This window comes from Pelmatolapia mariae, linkage group LG10_11 (assembly GCF_036321145.2).
Source record: "Pelmatolapia mariae isolate MD_Pm_ZW linkage group LG10_11, Pm_UMD_F_2, whole genome shotgun sequence".
In the NCBI taxonomy this organism is placed as follows: Eukaryota; Metazoa; Chordata; class Actinopteri; order Cichliformes; family Cichlidae; genus Pelmatolapia; species Pelmatolapia mariae.
The window spans coordinates 41,754,334-41,768,181 of record NC_086236.1 but is presented as its reverse complement, the minus strand read 5'-3'; the positions used below and the strand labels follow the sequence as shown (position 1 = coordinate 41,768,181).

The window sequence follows — 13,848 nt, the reverse complement described above, 5'->3', positions numbered from 1 at the left end:
ACCACAAGGTGGTGCCAAACTCAAATCAATTGACTTTCTAATCATTCTCAATTCTTTAGAGTAAATTTAGCATGGTTGTGAGATGGCTATTCTTCTGCACAAAATGTGGTATTTAAGTGCCCTCATTTGTTCGACTTCCATTTTATTTATAAAAATATTCATTTCCACTCCGTATTCCAATGCAGAGCAAGTCACAGTGTGGTTTGTAATACATACATCACACATTTAAAAAAATCAACTTCCACACAGGTACAAAAAAAATAATATGAGGGTTTTTTTGATTTTGTGCAAGTCCCAGGGAACCCCTCATTTTCTTAAAGCATCAGAATTCAGTTGAAAGTCCATAAAAAGGCAGTTGTTGTTCGTCATATAGGAAGAACTCTTAAAAAGTATACATCAGTCAATTCTGCAGGCGGAGAACCTGCCAGAACTGCTCTTTGCAGTCAACAGTTTTAAGGCTGCTTGAGGCTGCACACTTGGAACAACTCCAACATGCATTACTTGTCCTTCTTGTCTGCTTCCTGTGGGTGTGTCTGAGGTGCTGAACCATGAAGCATCAGCAGTCCACACAGAGTGAGAGAGATGCCTGCCCACCACAGAGTTGCATGGGTCTCTCCAAAGAAGAGCCTCCCTAGCAGTCCCTGGACAGAAGAAGAACACATTCACTATAAATATAAAACAGTAATCTGAATGTTGAATGCAAAGTCAAAATGTTCCCCTTTTATTGTTATAGTGTTGTGAAAAATCAAATTAGTTCAGCCTATGTAGAGAGCTTACAGAGGAAATGAAGTTGGATGCAGTGGTCGTGACAGTGGCCCTGGCTGTAGAGGTGGAATGGCGGAGTGCCTTGGAGAAGGTGGTCCACATGACTGCATTACAGGTGAATAGCAGGCCGCCGCACAGCAGCCGCAGGGGGATGTGGAGCTGTAGGCCAAGGTATAGCAAGACACACACGAAAACATAACTTTACCCTCTGCAGCAAAAATGTCACGGAAACTTGGCTAAATACCAGAACTAATGAGTGCAGAACCTTAGTTCAGATTCCCTACCTAAACAGTGTTTCTCCATTTCCAATTATGCATGCCCAGGAAGAACATATACTTTTTACCTCACAGCCTAAACTTTGACAAACATGCCTGTTTAATCACCAAAAACTTTAAACCACCACCACAGTTAGATACAGAAAAACAATCATACAGCTGTTACTAATCACATTAATTTTGACTATGTACCGGCACACGCCCTAATTAATGACAATACTAACACCTGTTTGGCTTATGTTTTACAGCTAGATGCAGTACAAGTTACTGAGAACAAAACTAAAAGCTTGCATCATTAATGAATTAATTTATTATTAATCGGCAACAGTTTGTGCTCGTCTTGTATTAACATTCATTTAAGTCACAGAGCTAACCTTTAAGTACACAGTAATTAAATGTTTTTAAGGTATTTTATGGAGGCTTTAAGAGGCTTTTGATCACTTGCATGAATATTACTACTCCTCCAAGTTGTTAGTGTTTTCTACCGGCGTAACACCGGCTGGCTGCCATCTTTGTTTGGATTCGGAAATAGAGTGGCAGTAGTCGGAAACGAGAAAACTCTTTAATAAATTCAGTGGAAGAGGTATTATGATCAGAGGACTTTTAGAATAATTTCTGAACAAGGATATGTGTAAAAAACAAACAAACAAAACACCTTCCTCGAATGTTTCGAGTAACCCGAACTCGTACGAACAGTAATAAGTGTCTGATAACTGTATGGCGCTTTTCTGCTGTGAAAGACGTGTGTGTGTGTGTGTGTGTAACCATGCCAATGAAATGAGATATTTGTAGAAATACAAAAACAGAAAGATGTCAGAGAGTCAGTGTCACCCAGTCACAGGCTGCACTTCCACCAGGTGTTTGATTCCAGTCGCTCAGCCGCGTCTCACACATCTCTCTCAGGTAGCTCGCACCGAGCGACAGCTTAGCTGACAGAGAGGCAGTAGCTGCCAAAAAGCCCGCTAATAACGCATAAAAGGACCCTGAAAACATTCCCGAACTCGGCTGGTTGTTAGAGGGCTCCATGTTAATCCTTTCAGACCGCAGTCAAGCCTGAGTTAAAGGATGTGAACAGGTAGACGAAAATTTCACAATAAAAGCTTGTATGGCAGCTTCCTCCATACGTCACTACACAACAGGACACACAATACAAAGGCCTGGTTTTTCACTAATTTATTTATACAGTAAAGTACACTCTGTCACTGTCATCCGAAAATCTTACATTTCTTGCAGGTATAGATTGCGCATTAACATCCTAATGGCTCCTCATATAAATGCTCGTCAGTTGTTACTTTGCTCAGTGGTGACCTAACAGCTTCAGTGGTGATGTCATCGGACTCCGCTAGGATTTATTTTAAATAAGTAAAGAAACTACTCTCCATGGATAATGTCATTATTCATGGAGACACAGTTTTTGATTAAAACTACTTTGGTTTTATTGTGAAGCTGAAGTGCTTTTTCCATATCATGCCTTCGCCATCTTGACTGTAGCTGCTTTGTTGTAATTGGTTGTTTCCTTTCCGGGAACCTGATGACGTAGTGAGCGTTCGAAAAAATCGCGCGGCTCCGGGAGGGTTCTGATGATTTAGAGGCCAGCCACTTTGTGGGTTTCACCCTCAGTCTGTGCAGCTGGAAACTCTGACCCGCTTTGCTTCCAGATGAAGCATACCATCCTCACTTCCAAACACAGGTGTGAGCCCCTTCACCAGCCTGCCTAACGTCTCAGAAAGTTCCTCAAGTGTGTCTTGGCTTTCAGTGGTATATATTCTGTCCATGAGTTGTTTGGTGAGGTTGACACATTTCTTCCTCAGATATGACTTGCTCACTCGCTTGCGTGGTGGACTGTCACAGTCAGAGGTCACCTGTGTGTCTGCAAAGAAAGATACACTAAGACAAATTTGCACTCCCTAAAATTTGAGATTACAGGTTAATGATTGTGCGGGTAAGACAGTAACTTTTATGAAGTTCTTCTCTCATGTTGCAGATAAACCTTACCCTTGCAGGTTACTGGCTCACTGACTACCTCCGTGCCCCACTCGTCCACTGAGTCTGGGGTCATGGAGCAACACGTGGCATCCAGGTTAAGAAGCGGGTGTTCCCTGTATTTCAGGGATAACTGCTGCCACGTCCAGCCAGGGACCTTCTGGAAGACAGCACAGAAATGTTTGCATGGCAACTTGTACCGCCTCCAGTCATCACACTGACAGGAGGGCAAGCTGTCATCTGACCCAAATGCCAGTTCATAAGACTGGTCCTCCTGTGTCTCGCTCTTCACTCTGAACACACCGTCGCCCAGCTTGACCACATGTCCCTCAGAGAGAGAGCTGTCCATGCAGCTCGTGATGTGTTGAATGACATCTGCGGGTCTGTCCCACAGGAAAGGAGGGACACTGGAGTCATACTGTCTGTATGACCTCACATTAGCTTCAATGTACCTGAAAGAGAAACATTATTTTTGCTGACATGACGTGCACACTGAAGAGAAGCTTGTGCAAATGGAAAACTTACGTCCTCCGCAGTTCAGGGATGTACACATGTGTCACGATGTCCAGCATTTCAGATAATGTCCGGTCCCTGTAGTCCTCCAGGTATTGGTGCTTGAACAATTTATTCTGGTGTTCAGTCTCATGGTTTGTGATGATGGCTATATTCAGTGTCTCTTCTTTGAAGGCAGACACCCATCTCTTAAACAAAGCAAGATATAGCGAGGGTTTGTTGTGGCGATAGAATTTCAGCTGTTTGAAGCCAGGCTGCTTTATCACCTGGCACAGGCCACATATAGGTTAATCTTAACTTAAAGATCACAAGTAACCCTTTCAAACTATATATGACCATTTAACCTTTTAAAAATGTATATAACATATATATTTCAATATCTACCACCATCTAGTGATGAGATTTTACTCACTGCAGCTTTAAATAAGCCACACTTTACTTTAAAGGGATATAATCTGGAAGGTAGTGGCTTGTGCTGTATTCTTCAGCATTAATGTGACTGTCACACATAAGCAAGTCACCCATGTTGCTGTGTTCAGGCCACCCAACCCCCCAACAGAGGCAGGCTTTTAAACTTGACACGATTTATTTTAATGATATAATGTATCATAGTTGATGAAATCCCCAATTTTTTTTTCTAATTTTATGTTAGTGTTTCACGAAATAGCAAACCTCTTTTCTTTGCAACTTCTTTTGTCCCATTTTCTTTCAAATGTCTCTGTGCAGGAGCTGCTTTTTTCTCAGATGCTTACCTTTGCTTTGGACAACCACGTGTCTGAAAACCAGCTCTGAAACGCAGGATTTTGTTCCCAGGTGTGACTGGCCATCAGGGCCTTCACTGCCTCCTCGTACTGCTCTGTAGTGAGTGAGCTGGCTATCGCTTTCAGCTTTGTAAGAGCATCTCCTTTGTCAGCCACTCGATGCTCCTTCTGTATCCATTCGTCCCATGCCTTCTCCCTGTGAAAGTCACTGAGCAGCGCTTTGGTGCCTGCACAGAGATAGAAAGATACTGAATAGAGAGCACACTGATATATAATCATAACACCAAGATGTATAAAAAGAGTAAAAATCCACAGTGATCACTTTGTTTTCATTTTAGCTCACCGTACCTTCAAACACAGACTCAACAGCTTGGATTTCGGCAGCGTTGCAATCGACCATAAAGCTTGCTGGCCTCCAGTCTGCGTTCCAACACTTGAACACTTCCAGACCCTCTTTGATGGCTTCTGTTGTTTCTTCTTGGAGTACCATCACTCCCACAACGGAGTAGCACACATTAGTGCGGACGCACAAGAAGCACAGGGGCAGAGGGTAGCGGATTGTTCTGTAGGCGGCATCGAACACGCAGACATCTGCCCCATACAGGCGCAGCAGCCTCATCTGCCACAACGTTTGATGACAGAAGAGGAAGGAGGCGTCCTCTGTACGGAGGCGCAGATGGAACTTGTCCTCAGGTGTAGCAGCACACCATTCTTCAAACAAGCCCTGCAACAAATACAATCTTTTTTTCTTTTTTATACGGACTAGTCACATGCTGGTGTTTTACCCAAACAGGAATGATAAAGGCGCCGCTCACTTTCAGGTTCACCTGATCAATTCTGTGCCGAGCCTGGTCCTTCACCTTAGCCATTATATTTCGGAGGTCCTTCTCTGAGGGGTAGTACCGGCGCCTGGATGCAGGGGGTGGGCTAGCTCCCTTAAAAAGCTCGGCTGTTACAAACTGAGCAAGATGACGCTTCAGCTCGCTGACCTTCCTCACGCCCTGCTTTCTGAGCTCCACCACCTGCTGCTCCACTCTTGCGTCCACAGGCTCCTTTAAATATAGCACACTTGTAGTTTCACATGGAAACACAGATTTTTGTCCTTTGTGAGGAGACTGTTGTTCGTTACCATTTCTCCCATTGCGTGCCCAGCATGCGCACTTGGCTGTGTAACAACATAGCATGTTCCCCACACAACTGGATCTCTCTCCAAAGCCTCTCTCAGCATCTTGGAGGCTGCCTTCTTACTCCTCTCCCTGTCTTCTTCCAACTAACATGCATGCAGATAGAAATCAGAGTGGTGATCATGGAGAGAAACATGTGCCAAAACAAAATGATTTAGTCTGAGTCCTAAACTCGTACTCCATGCCTTTCTCCTTTAAATTCAGCTGTCTATGCTTAAAGGTCACATTCCTGTAGGAGAGCCAACATTTCCACTTACCTTGAATTTAGGGAATGTTGCGATCTTGCTGATTGATATGGCTGCTGGGCATCCCACCTTTTTAGTAGACTGCGAGTTTGATTTGTTCCTAACTAAAGTGTGGTCCATCATCTGTGGATTATGGGAAAGAAATCAGTTAAATAATTAATTCAATAATTCATGTCAAGATTAGCTAACTTGAGCAGAACATCTAAGCATACTCAAATCAAACACTGAGAAACAGGTGGAGTAGTGCGCCTTTCTTAGTAGCTGTGGTTCACTGCTGTCCATTAGAAGTGAGCAGATTGATCCTAATATTGATAATATTCATGCCATCCAAGCCTATAGCACCTTTAAATGACAGTAGTTGATCCAAAGTGCTTTAGAGACAGGCACATCCAAGGTCTCCAGAAAGCCCCAATTTCAAAATACATGAAAAACTAAAAGGTGTGTTTTGTTGTGGAAAAGTAAAAACCACACGGACTTATAGGCCATTAAATTGTGTTCAGAAATTGGACATTAATGATGATTCGTCTGATAAATCATGACGCAATGCTCTCCACTACATAAGCTGCCTTTTATAGGTTTAAAGTGTTGTCACTATTGGTCCTGTATTTACTTAGTATTGGATTGATACACAAATTTCAGTATCCCACAGCACTACTCCCAACTCGTCTACTCTGCGCGCCTTTTTCTCCAAGGCTGCAGCGTCATCGGTTGCCTGGCAGCGAAACAACCAATCCCTCGGCTCCTCGCATCACCAGCCAGTCTCCGTGTGTGTGTTGAACGTGCAGTGAAATCACCGTCTTTTTTGCCTTTTCCTCGGCATATCTCTGCTTCTGAGCTACGGCGAGGTCTTTGCCCTGATGGCAGACGAGCCTTTTAGAGCCCACAAACATAAATGGGACTCCGGTGAATTCAATGGCTGGCATCCCAGAGCCCCCAGCCCACTGCCAGTAGACGCGGTTTCCGGGCAAAGGATGCCAATCTGTGTGACAAATACAAGCACATGACCTGATGATAAGACCCTGGCGTTAACCGACCCACTCACTACTGAACCATAGCAGGGAGCAGTGTTTACGGCTCTGCTGTCCAGCTAGCAGTCACTCTCCATTTCGTTACCTTTGTCATTATAATGGCGGTCCACGGAAAAGGTGATAAACTTAGTCTGAGACTCTTCCTCCAGTTCTTTAATAAAAGAGTCCAGATCGGCAGAGTTCTCAAACTGTCTCATGCTAATGCTTAACTTTTCATGCTCACACGGCTAACGGCGCTACGAGCAGTCACAGCGGAGAGTTTCCTTCTTCAAGTTAAATAGGGCGAGTTGCTGCTTTATGTGGAGGACATTCATCGGTTTAGTTTTTCTGCGATGTTTCGCTTTGAATCATCATTTCTGTGAGTGAACGACAGCTTATCGTCCCTTGTGCAGATCCAATGTAGCACCAAGCAGCGCTGTGGCGTCAACGTTCCCAAATCCACCAATGACAGTAGCTCCTGAAGTCACGTGACGCGGCGCGTTTTAGTGACGGTTTCAATGTTTTGATAAGTCCGTGCTAGCCGGAAGTTGTTCGGGTCTGCAGTCTGCATTCGTTGGCTGTTTGTCTTGTTTTGCTTCTTTGCCATGAATAAAAATAAGGGCCGCGGAGTAGCATGGGTGAAGCCGGCGGAGCCGTCCTTTCTCAAGAAGTTTAAGAGCGATGTGGGGTACAAAGAGGGACCGAATGTCGACACTAAGGTAACTACGCGGTTGGGTTAGCCGTGCCAGTTAGCTGCCCCGGGCCTACCAAACCATTATCTCTTTGATTTGTGTGACAGCTACACTTTGCGACGTTTGTTTCTGAGCGCAGGTGCATGGTGTTCATATAAGGAAGAATAAATGCTCTGAATCATAATTCAATGGAGGGCCCCATTCACTGAATTGAGCAGTGAGGCCGCACGAGCTACAGCTGTTGCTCCGGACCATCAGAGCAGTTTCGAACTGCGCTGCAGCGTTCAGCTGTGACTGCGCAGGCGTTCTACAACTGAATTTATGTATTATACAACAGAAAGCCATGGCTTTTCATGAATGGGTTTGTTTTTTTTTTTGTTGTTGTTGTTTTTTTTTTTTTATGAAGTTGTATTTAAAAAAAAAAAAAACCGCCAGGACTTGAATCATGACTCTGAAGTACAGGTTCCTGATTTTAGTTTGAGTGTCGGGCTGCTGATGAAATGATTATCACTGAAATAAGAAACCTCGGCACCGTCATTCACAGTGAATGCAGGATTTTAAAACACTTCTCACACAGGCTAACGGTCTGTTTGCTATCTCAGCGTCAGGTGATGCCAACACTGGATGACGACAGCGGCAGCGATCGAGAGGACGAGTTGCCTCAGGTCGTGGTCCTTAAAAGTGGAGACCTGACTGCAGAGGAGGTGAAGAAGATGAAGGATGAAATACAGGCTGGAGGCAGCTCAGAGAAAGGTGAGAGTCCAGTTCAATGATTTAATTACACCAGGAGTAAGAAAATATTTACATATGTATGCACTGTATACAGCATGTTAACATAAAACCCTGTGTTTGCAATCCTGCACATACATACCTCCGTCTGCTCCGCAGATGGTCAGCCTCCTGACGGTAAAATCCTTTTCAAGAAACCAGCCAAGCGCTCTTCCTCAGATAAATTCCAGGGCATCGGTGCTAGCTCCAGCAAAAAGAAGAAGAGCAGTGGAGGGGACAAGGAAAAGGAGGAGGAGGAGAAAAAGGAGGCATCTGGAAAGAAAGTTAAAAATAGCAGCCTCCTGTCATTTGGAGGGGATGAGGAGGAGGAGGACTGAATGGAAGTGGTGAGAGTAGGCTGTCAGGAAACAGGAACATTGTACTGAATATAAGACATGGTTCAGCCTGTCCATTCGTTTTAAAGGACAGTGCTACTGTTTTTGCATATCATACATGACATATAGATTCATACATTTTTAGTAAAGCATAAAAATCAGCTGGCACAAACTGAATTTATTCCGAGTCGTCTCCGTCTGACTACAGGGATGATTCTGATTCATTTAACAGTCTGAGCAGAAACAGTGAAGCCGAGGGGGAAAAATGAACATGCATCAAAGAAGATGAGGTTATACTTCTGTTAGTGTAACTTTATCCTGCATCCATGTCAGGGTCAGAAACTACACAAGGACATTTATACAGTACTGTGTTACTGATAAGAGGGGAGTTGGTTCAGCTGCTGTGTGAAAGCCCACTCTGACATGTTAGCAGGACGTTTCCCTGGTTACAGCTACCAGACTGTGTTGACTCGTGTCACTTTGTAGAACTTGGGGTTTGCTCTTTTCCAGCCCTGTGACTTTGTTGTTTTAACATTTTAGTTTGCATGTTCTCGTGTGTGTTCTGTGAGGACAAATATGAACTTTTAAGGTGGTTTAGTTCTCAGGGGACTAAAGTCATGGCTGTGGGACAAGAATTCATATTTTCACACCTCAAAGTTTATAAATGTCTCAAACACAAGCAGAGAGAACCGGGCTGATGTAAACCAGCTCCTGCTTGATTCTGGAGTTGATGAGTGAAGACGCACATCACCGTACGGCTTTACCTCAGTGTAGCTCTTTCACACACCACAGGCAGGTAGTTGAAGCAGTGTCTCTGTGAACTGCACGGATTCTGAAACCAGCTCATCTACATGTTTTCAGGTGTAAATTTCTCCTGCATTTGCAGCCATAAATAACCTTAACTGTGTGCTGTGCTATAGATCCAATCACTATTGTATAGCTGTGGTCATAGGACCAGGACTAATTAGTGGAAAATCAGTTGTACAGTGTGCCCCCCACCCCACCCTTCAAGCCCAGTGTAAATAATTGAAACAGCAGCACGCAGAGAGCTTTTCTGTTTCAAAGAATCAGTGCTAATGAATTCCAGCAGATTCGGTTTGCCTGAAATTTTCATTTGATGCAGCTTTCCTTAATTATTTTTTTGTTATACTTCTAATCAAAGTCACAGCGGGAGCTGCTTGTGAATTTTAATTTAGAAAAATCATTAATTCAGCTGCAGGAGCCGCTCGGCAGTGCTCTCCACAAAGCAAATCCCAAAGAAAAATATAAGATCATCGGAAGCGGGTCTGCTTTTGCATTTAAAACACTCAGAGCTGCAGGGAACTAAATTTGTCCAGCTTCAGTTTAGTGTACTGGTAGCAGTGGGGGCCTTTTTGTTTTTAAAATATTACATGTAATGTGTCCCTTCATCAGACACAAACGAACATCAGCAGCTGATAAATGGATGTCATAAAATTCCAGGAGCACCTAGTTTAATGGAAATTAAATTAATTCTGTGTGATTACAAATTAAACTGCCCCCATATGACAGTATTGTGAGTTCTTGCTTCAGGTTCCATAGTGCTGCGGATCACTGTGTCACATTCTGAATCAGCCTGGATCTTTGTTGCTGTGTTTGAATCTTGTGTTGTGTGTGATGAGGTGTGTGCGTGTCTGGCAGCCGTACGCAGGGGCTCATTGTAGAATCTTAAATACAGTCAGTCATGCACTGAATGTATGAATATTTTCTAGCTTCGACTGCGGAGCTGAACAGTTCATGTAGAAACGATGCATTTGTATCAATGCAGTTGTGATGTATCTTTTTTTTGGTGTGTGCATCAGTTTTCATTGTGTATTTTTTGACAGTGCTACAACTCCTGTGAACTTTTGATATAAAAACATTAAGAAATCTGTGTTGGTTGTTTTTACTGTCAGTGGGTGCGTTGCCTCATCAGTGCCACCTGTGTTCACGTCATGAATGAACAGATCTACACCTTCACTATTCTTCAGATGCCGATTGCTTAATTCTTCTTCCTCTCACGCCACCTGTCAAGCTTTCCACATGCATAGTTTCACTCCAGGACTGTCTAAGAGCAGCTTTGCAAGAGGCAGCCAATCGGGGGGAAGAACCAAATCTGCTTTAAGACACAATGGAAACTTATTTTGAACTGTAATCGTGCAAAGCTGCTCTTAGACAGTCCTGGAGTGAAACTATGCATGTGGAAAGCTTGACAGGAGGTTTTAACAGGTGGGTTGAGTTTCAAGTTTCTGGAGAGAGCTCCATAAGAATCTAAAAAACAAACAGTGAAGTCTAAACTGGACATAAAATCGATGCTTACAACCTGTGAATTTTATACCTGCAAAAAAAAAATCTAAAGATTAACATTTTTGTCCATTTAAAGAAAAAAAGTAAAGATAAGTTATTTCAACCTCTTTATTCAAAAAGGCATGTTTCATTCTCACACCTGCATCCAGATCATTACAATTGATGGAAGAACCTTTGACTTGGAAAAAATCAAATAAAATCATTGCATCACATGATAGGACGCTGCGCTCGTGTTAGGCAGCAGCCTCCATCGTCCATGTAATAAATACACCCGCTGACATGCAGCTTTGGAAACACCTTTTTTTTTTTTTATTATTAAACTTTAAGGCCTGTGCTGTCCCTCTCCACATGGACTCTTGGAGCAGTGTTCTAACAAAACCTCATAAAAAAAAAGTCAACTTGTTATATTTGTAAGAAAATGAACATGGCAGATTTGAATCTAGGGAAAGTTTGGTTTACAGAAAGAAGTGTGCCAATTTACAAGGAACATTCAGAGTGTAGAGCGGCTGTAACCCGCAGAGCCTCCTGCTGCTCCTGCCAGCTCAGATGATGGTTTTCTAAATTCAGGAGAGGACGAGCAGCGAACGCGTTTGATCCCGGTACCTGCGGAGGGAGACTCAGCCTGATATCTACAGAGTGCGGTGGGATACGTGACGGGGGATCAAAGGGAACGAGGCCTCGGGGACACCTTTTGACATGCAGACAGCAGGTACTGCAGACGAACAGCTGGGTGCATTACTGCTGCTGCTGATTTCTCTTCATTGTTTTCACTGAGAGCAGAGGAGACTTTTAAAATGGCTATTTAACAACAACACTGGCACCAGCAACAAAGCAAGCACATTTCTACTGACCTGAAGGTGGGAGGACCGCTCTGCGTTCTGCAGCACTGATCCCTCCCACATTCGTTCATTTACTAATTACAGTCAGCTGATTAAAAACTGAAGGGTACAGATATGTTCGTGTCCACCTGCTGGGCTGCAGCTCAGCATTACCATTTCAGATAATGTAAACAGCCAGCTGATCACACAGATTGTAAACAAATCACTTTAAAGCAGAGCTGGTGCATCGTGGGAAATGTAGGTTCCAGTACCTCTGGAGTCTGAACAGGACTAGAGATTCGGGGTCAGATTTATCACAGGGCAAATTAGTGATCAGAAAAATGTGCCAGCGGGAGAAAAATTGTGCATGTGATCCAACACTGAGCTAACTCATGAGCACAGATGCCAGCACCAGCATCTTACTGAGCAGAGCACACGAGATAATATCCACTAACCTGAATAACATAATCACAGGGTAACATGTTGATTTCACATCAGTGAGAAGCAGCTGAAGGAGAAATATTAAGCTCTGATAATGAGGACGACCTCCTCTGGTAGAAACTGATGACGACTGTGGAGCGAGATCCAGAGAACCTCATAAATCTGACATCTGTGTGTGATGGCTGGCCTTTAGGATACACACAACAGCACAACTCAATTATTTACCAGGCTGCATGTTAGTGAAGAGTTACTGTGCCACCCTGTTTCCGTGTATGGACAGCCATGCTGCAGGACGCTGCAGGCACTCATTAACAGAAAGATGACGACTGTCAGCCGCCTGCAAAACTCCATATTTACATTCAGTGACACCCGAACCACGAGGAACAGGAACACGCTTCAGAGCTGACTGAATCACATTAATAAGTTTTGATGTGATACTACAGAGAAGTAAAAAGAAACAACAATAGAAGAGTCAGTAAAGTTAACCTTTGGCACCACACTCGCAGCTTTAAGCCATCCACCTGTGCCTTTAACTAAATTCTGCTTGTGTGATTCGTTGAATTGCTCACGCTGCTAATTTTGTACTCTGAAGTAGAAAATCTTACACAAATGTGGGGAAAGGGGGAAAAACATGTCTTTGTGCCTCTTAAAGTAAAATCATGAAGCTGCATCCACACACGGAGCGACCTGCAGCGACCAGACATGGCAGAAAAGGTTGGTAGGTGAGGGGGGAAACTTTCCTCGACTTTGAAATAAGTGATTGAAGCGAACAGCGGTGAGAGCAGAGGACACCGATGTTTGACATGTGACAGTATATTAGAGAGTTGCCTTGAAAGCGACGTGTGGCCAGTGAATGGCTCCCTGTGTGGACGCAGCTCAAGCCTGAAATGTGGCCGTAAAGCTTGGGACAGCTGAGCCTGTGGTGCTCAAATTGTGACTTTGCTTGCTTTTAAAAGTAATTTAACCCTCTGCACCGTCTTTGTTTACAACTGTGTTGATCTGGCATGCTGATAAAAATTTTAATGCACTGTAGCAAGTGAGAATTAACCTAAAAATGAAGGCGTGCTGTCGGCGCAGCAGGATGATGTTAGATGAAAGCGTACTGTATCGGTCAGTCTGGGTTTTCAGTGCTGACAGAGTTTCTGTATGTGTGTAAATGATGCGATGCATAGAGCAACCCCAAGCAGAGTCCCCTGATGAGGGACGGCTAATCTCTCTTGCTCGGTCCGTCCTCACTCCCCAGCACGTTCAAGTACAAAAAGAAAAGTGAATCAAAGGTCACAGTTCATCAGGTTAAATCCAGCGTGGAGGAGGCTCTCAAACTCAAACCCGCTCTCTCTCTCTCTCTCTTCCTCCTCGACCCCAGCATCAAGTCAAAGGTCGGCTTGGGTTCAGCGGGATCCTGGGCGATGCTTTCCCAGCCTGGGCGTCCAGGTGAGGATGCTCAAGATGATGGCAGGGGCGGGGCAGAGAACCTCTGCTGTTCCTTATTCAATCTCGATTGGTGGATTTTTTTTTCTCCTTTTTTTTCTTGTTTTTTTTACTGCTTGATATTGTTGAGCTGTGTGTGTCAGATTCGTTTTCCTCCCTCCTGTCCACATTCTGCCTCTGTAGGTGGTGGACCTTCTATAAAGATTTCTTGGTGAGTTTCTTGCCCTTCTTCAGGGACAGCTTGTTCTTGACATATCCCCGCTTCCTCTTGGCCGTCTGTAAACAGAAGAAAATGACACGTTCAAGTAGAAATGTATGATTTTGTG

General features: G+C 43.9%; 4 protein-coding genes across 9 annotated transcripts in view; 1 reads left to right on the top strand and 3 right to left on the bottom strand.

Annotated features, from left to right (window-relative positions):
• Positions 1 to 156: 156 nt before the first annotated feature.
• On the bottom strand, positions 157 to 2,109 carry LOC134636842 (transmembrane protein 42). Its single transcript, XM_063487068.1, has 3 exons — positions 1,872 to 2,109; positions 778 to 924; positions 157 to 641 (listed from the first exon to the last, which is right to left on the bottom strand). The coding sequence occupies exons 1-3, from the start codon at positions 2,064 to 2,066 to the stop codon at positions 498 to 500; spliced, it is 486 nt and encodes a 161-aa protein (XP_063343138.1). The 5' UTR covers positions 2,067 to 2,109; the 3' UTR covers positions 157 to 497.
• An 89-nt stretch (positions 2,110 to 2,198) lies between these two features.
• On the bottom strand, positions 2,199 to 7,166 carry si:dkey-31c13.1 (uncharacterized protein LOC100002197 homolog). 6 transcript variants are annotated; one of them, XR_010095031.1, is made up of 11 exons: positions 6,840 to 7,166; positions 6,521 to 6,705; positions 5,739 to 5,849; positions 5,427 to 5,567; positions 5,113 to 5,349; positions 4,646 to 5,021; positions 4,289 to 4,524; positions 3,549 to 3,724; positions 3,327 to 3,475; positions 3,036 to 3,183; positions 2,800 to 2,910 (listed from the first exon to the last, which is right to left on the bottom strand). XR_010095031.1 is itself a non-coding variant. In XM_063487061.1 (10 exons), exons 1-10 carry the CDS (start codon positions 6,949 to 6,951, stop codon positions 2,657 to 2,659), a joined length of 2,256 nt encoding a protein of 751 aa, XP_063343131.1. In that variant the 5' UTR covers positions 6,952 to 7,163; the 3' UTR covers positions 2,199 to 2,656. The 6 variants fall into 6 exon arrangements, 5 of the variants coding, with proteins under 5 accessions (XP_063343131.1, XP_063343130.1, XP_063343132.1 ...); XM_063487061.1 differs by having other exon boundaries at positions 2,199 to 2,910; positions 3,036 to 3,475; positions 5,125 to 5,349; positions 6,840 to 7,163; XM_063487060.1 differs by having other exon boundaries at positions 2,199 to 2,910; positions 3,036 to 3,475; positions 6,840 to 7,162.
• Positions 7,167 to 7,247: 81 nt separating this feature from the next.
• On the top strand, positions 7,248 to 10,411 carry kiaa1143 (KIAA1143 ortholog). The gene is made up of 3 exons (XM_063487069.1): positions 7,248 to 7,452; positions 8,028 to 8,178; positions 8,314 to 10,411. The coding sequence occupies exons 1-3, from the start codon at positions 7,339 to 7,341 to the stop codon at positions 8,529 to 8,531; spliced, it is 483 nt and encodes a 160-aa protein (XP_063343139.1). The 5' UTR covers positions 7,248 to 7,338; the 3' UTR covers positions 8,532 to 10,411.
• A 515-nt stretch (positions 10,412 to 10,926) lies between these two features.
• Positions 10,927 to 13,848, bottom strand: part of LOC134635996 (dolichyl-diphosphooligosaccharide--protein glycosyltransferase subunit STT3B) — an 81,080-nt gene continuing 78,158 nt past the window's right edge. Inside the window, exon 16 of the mRNA XM_063485724.1 lies at positions 10,927 to 13,798. Coding sequence (XP_063341794.1) covers positions 13,718 to 13,798 — 81 coding nt within the window. The 3' untranslated portion in view covers positions 10,927 to 13,717. The remainder of the gene's footprint in view (positions 13,799 to 13,848) is intronic.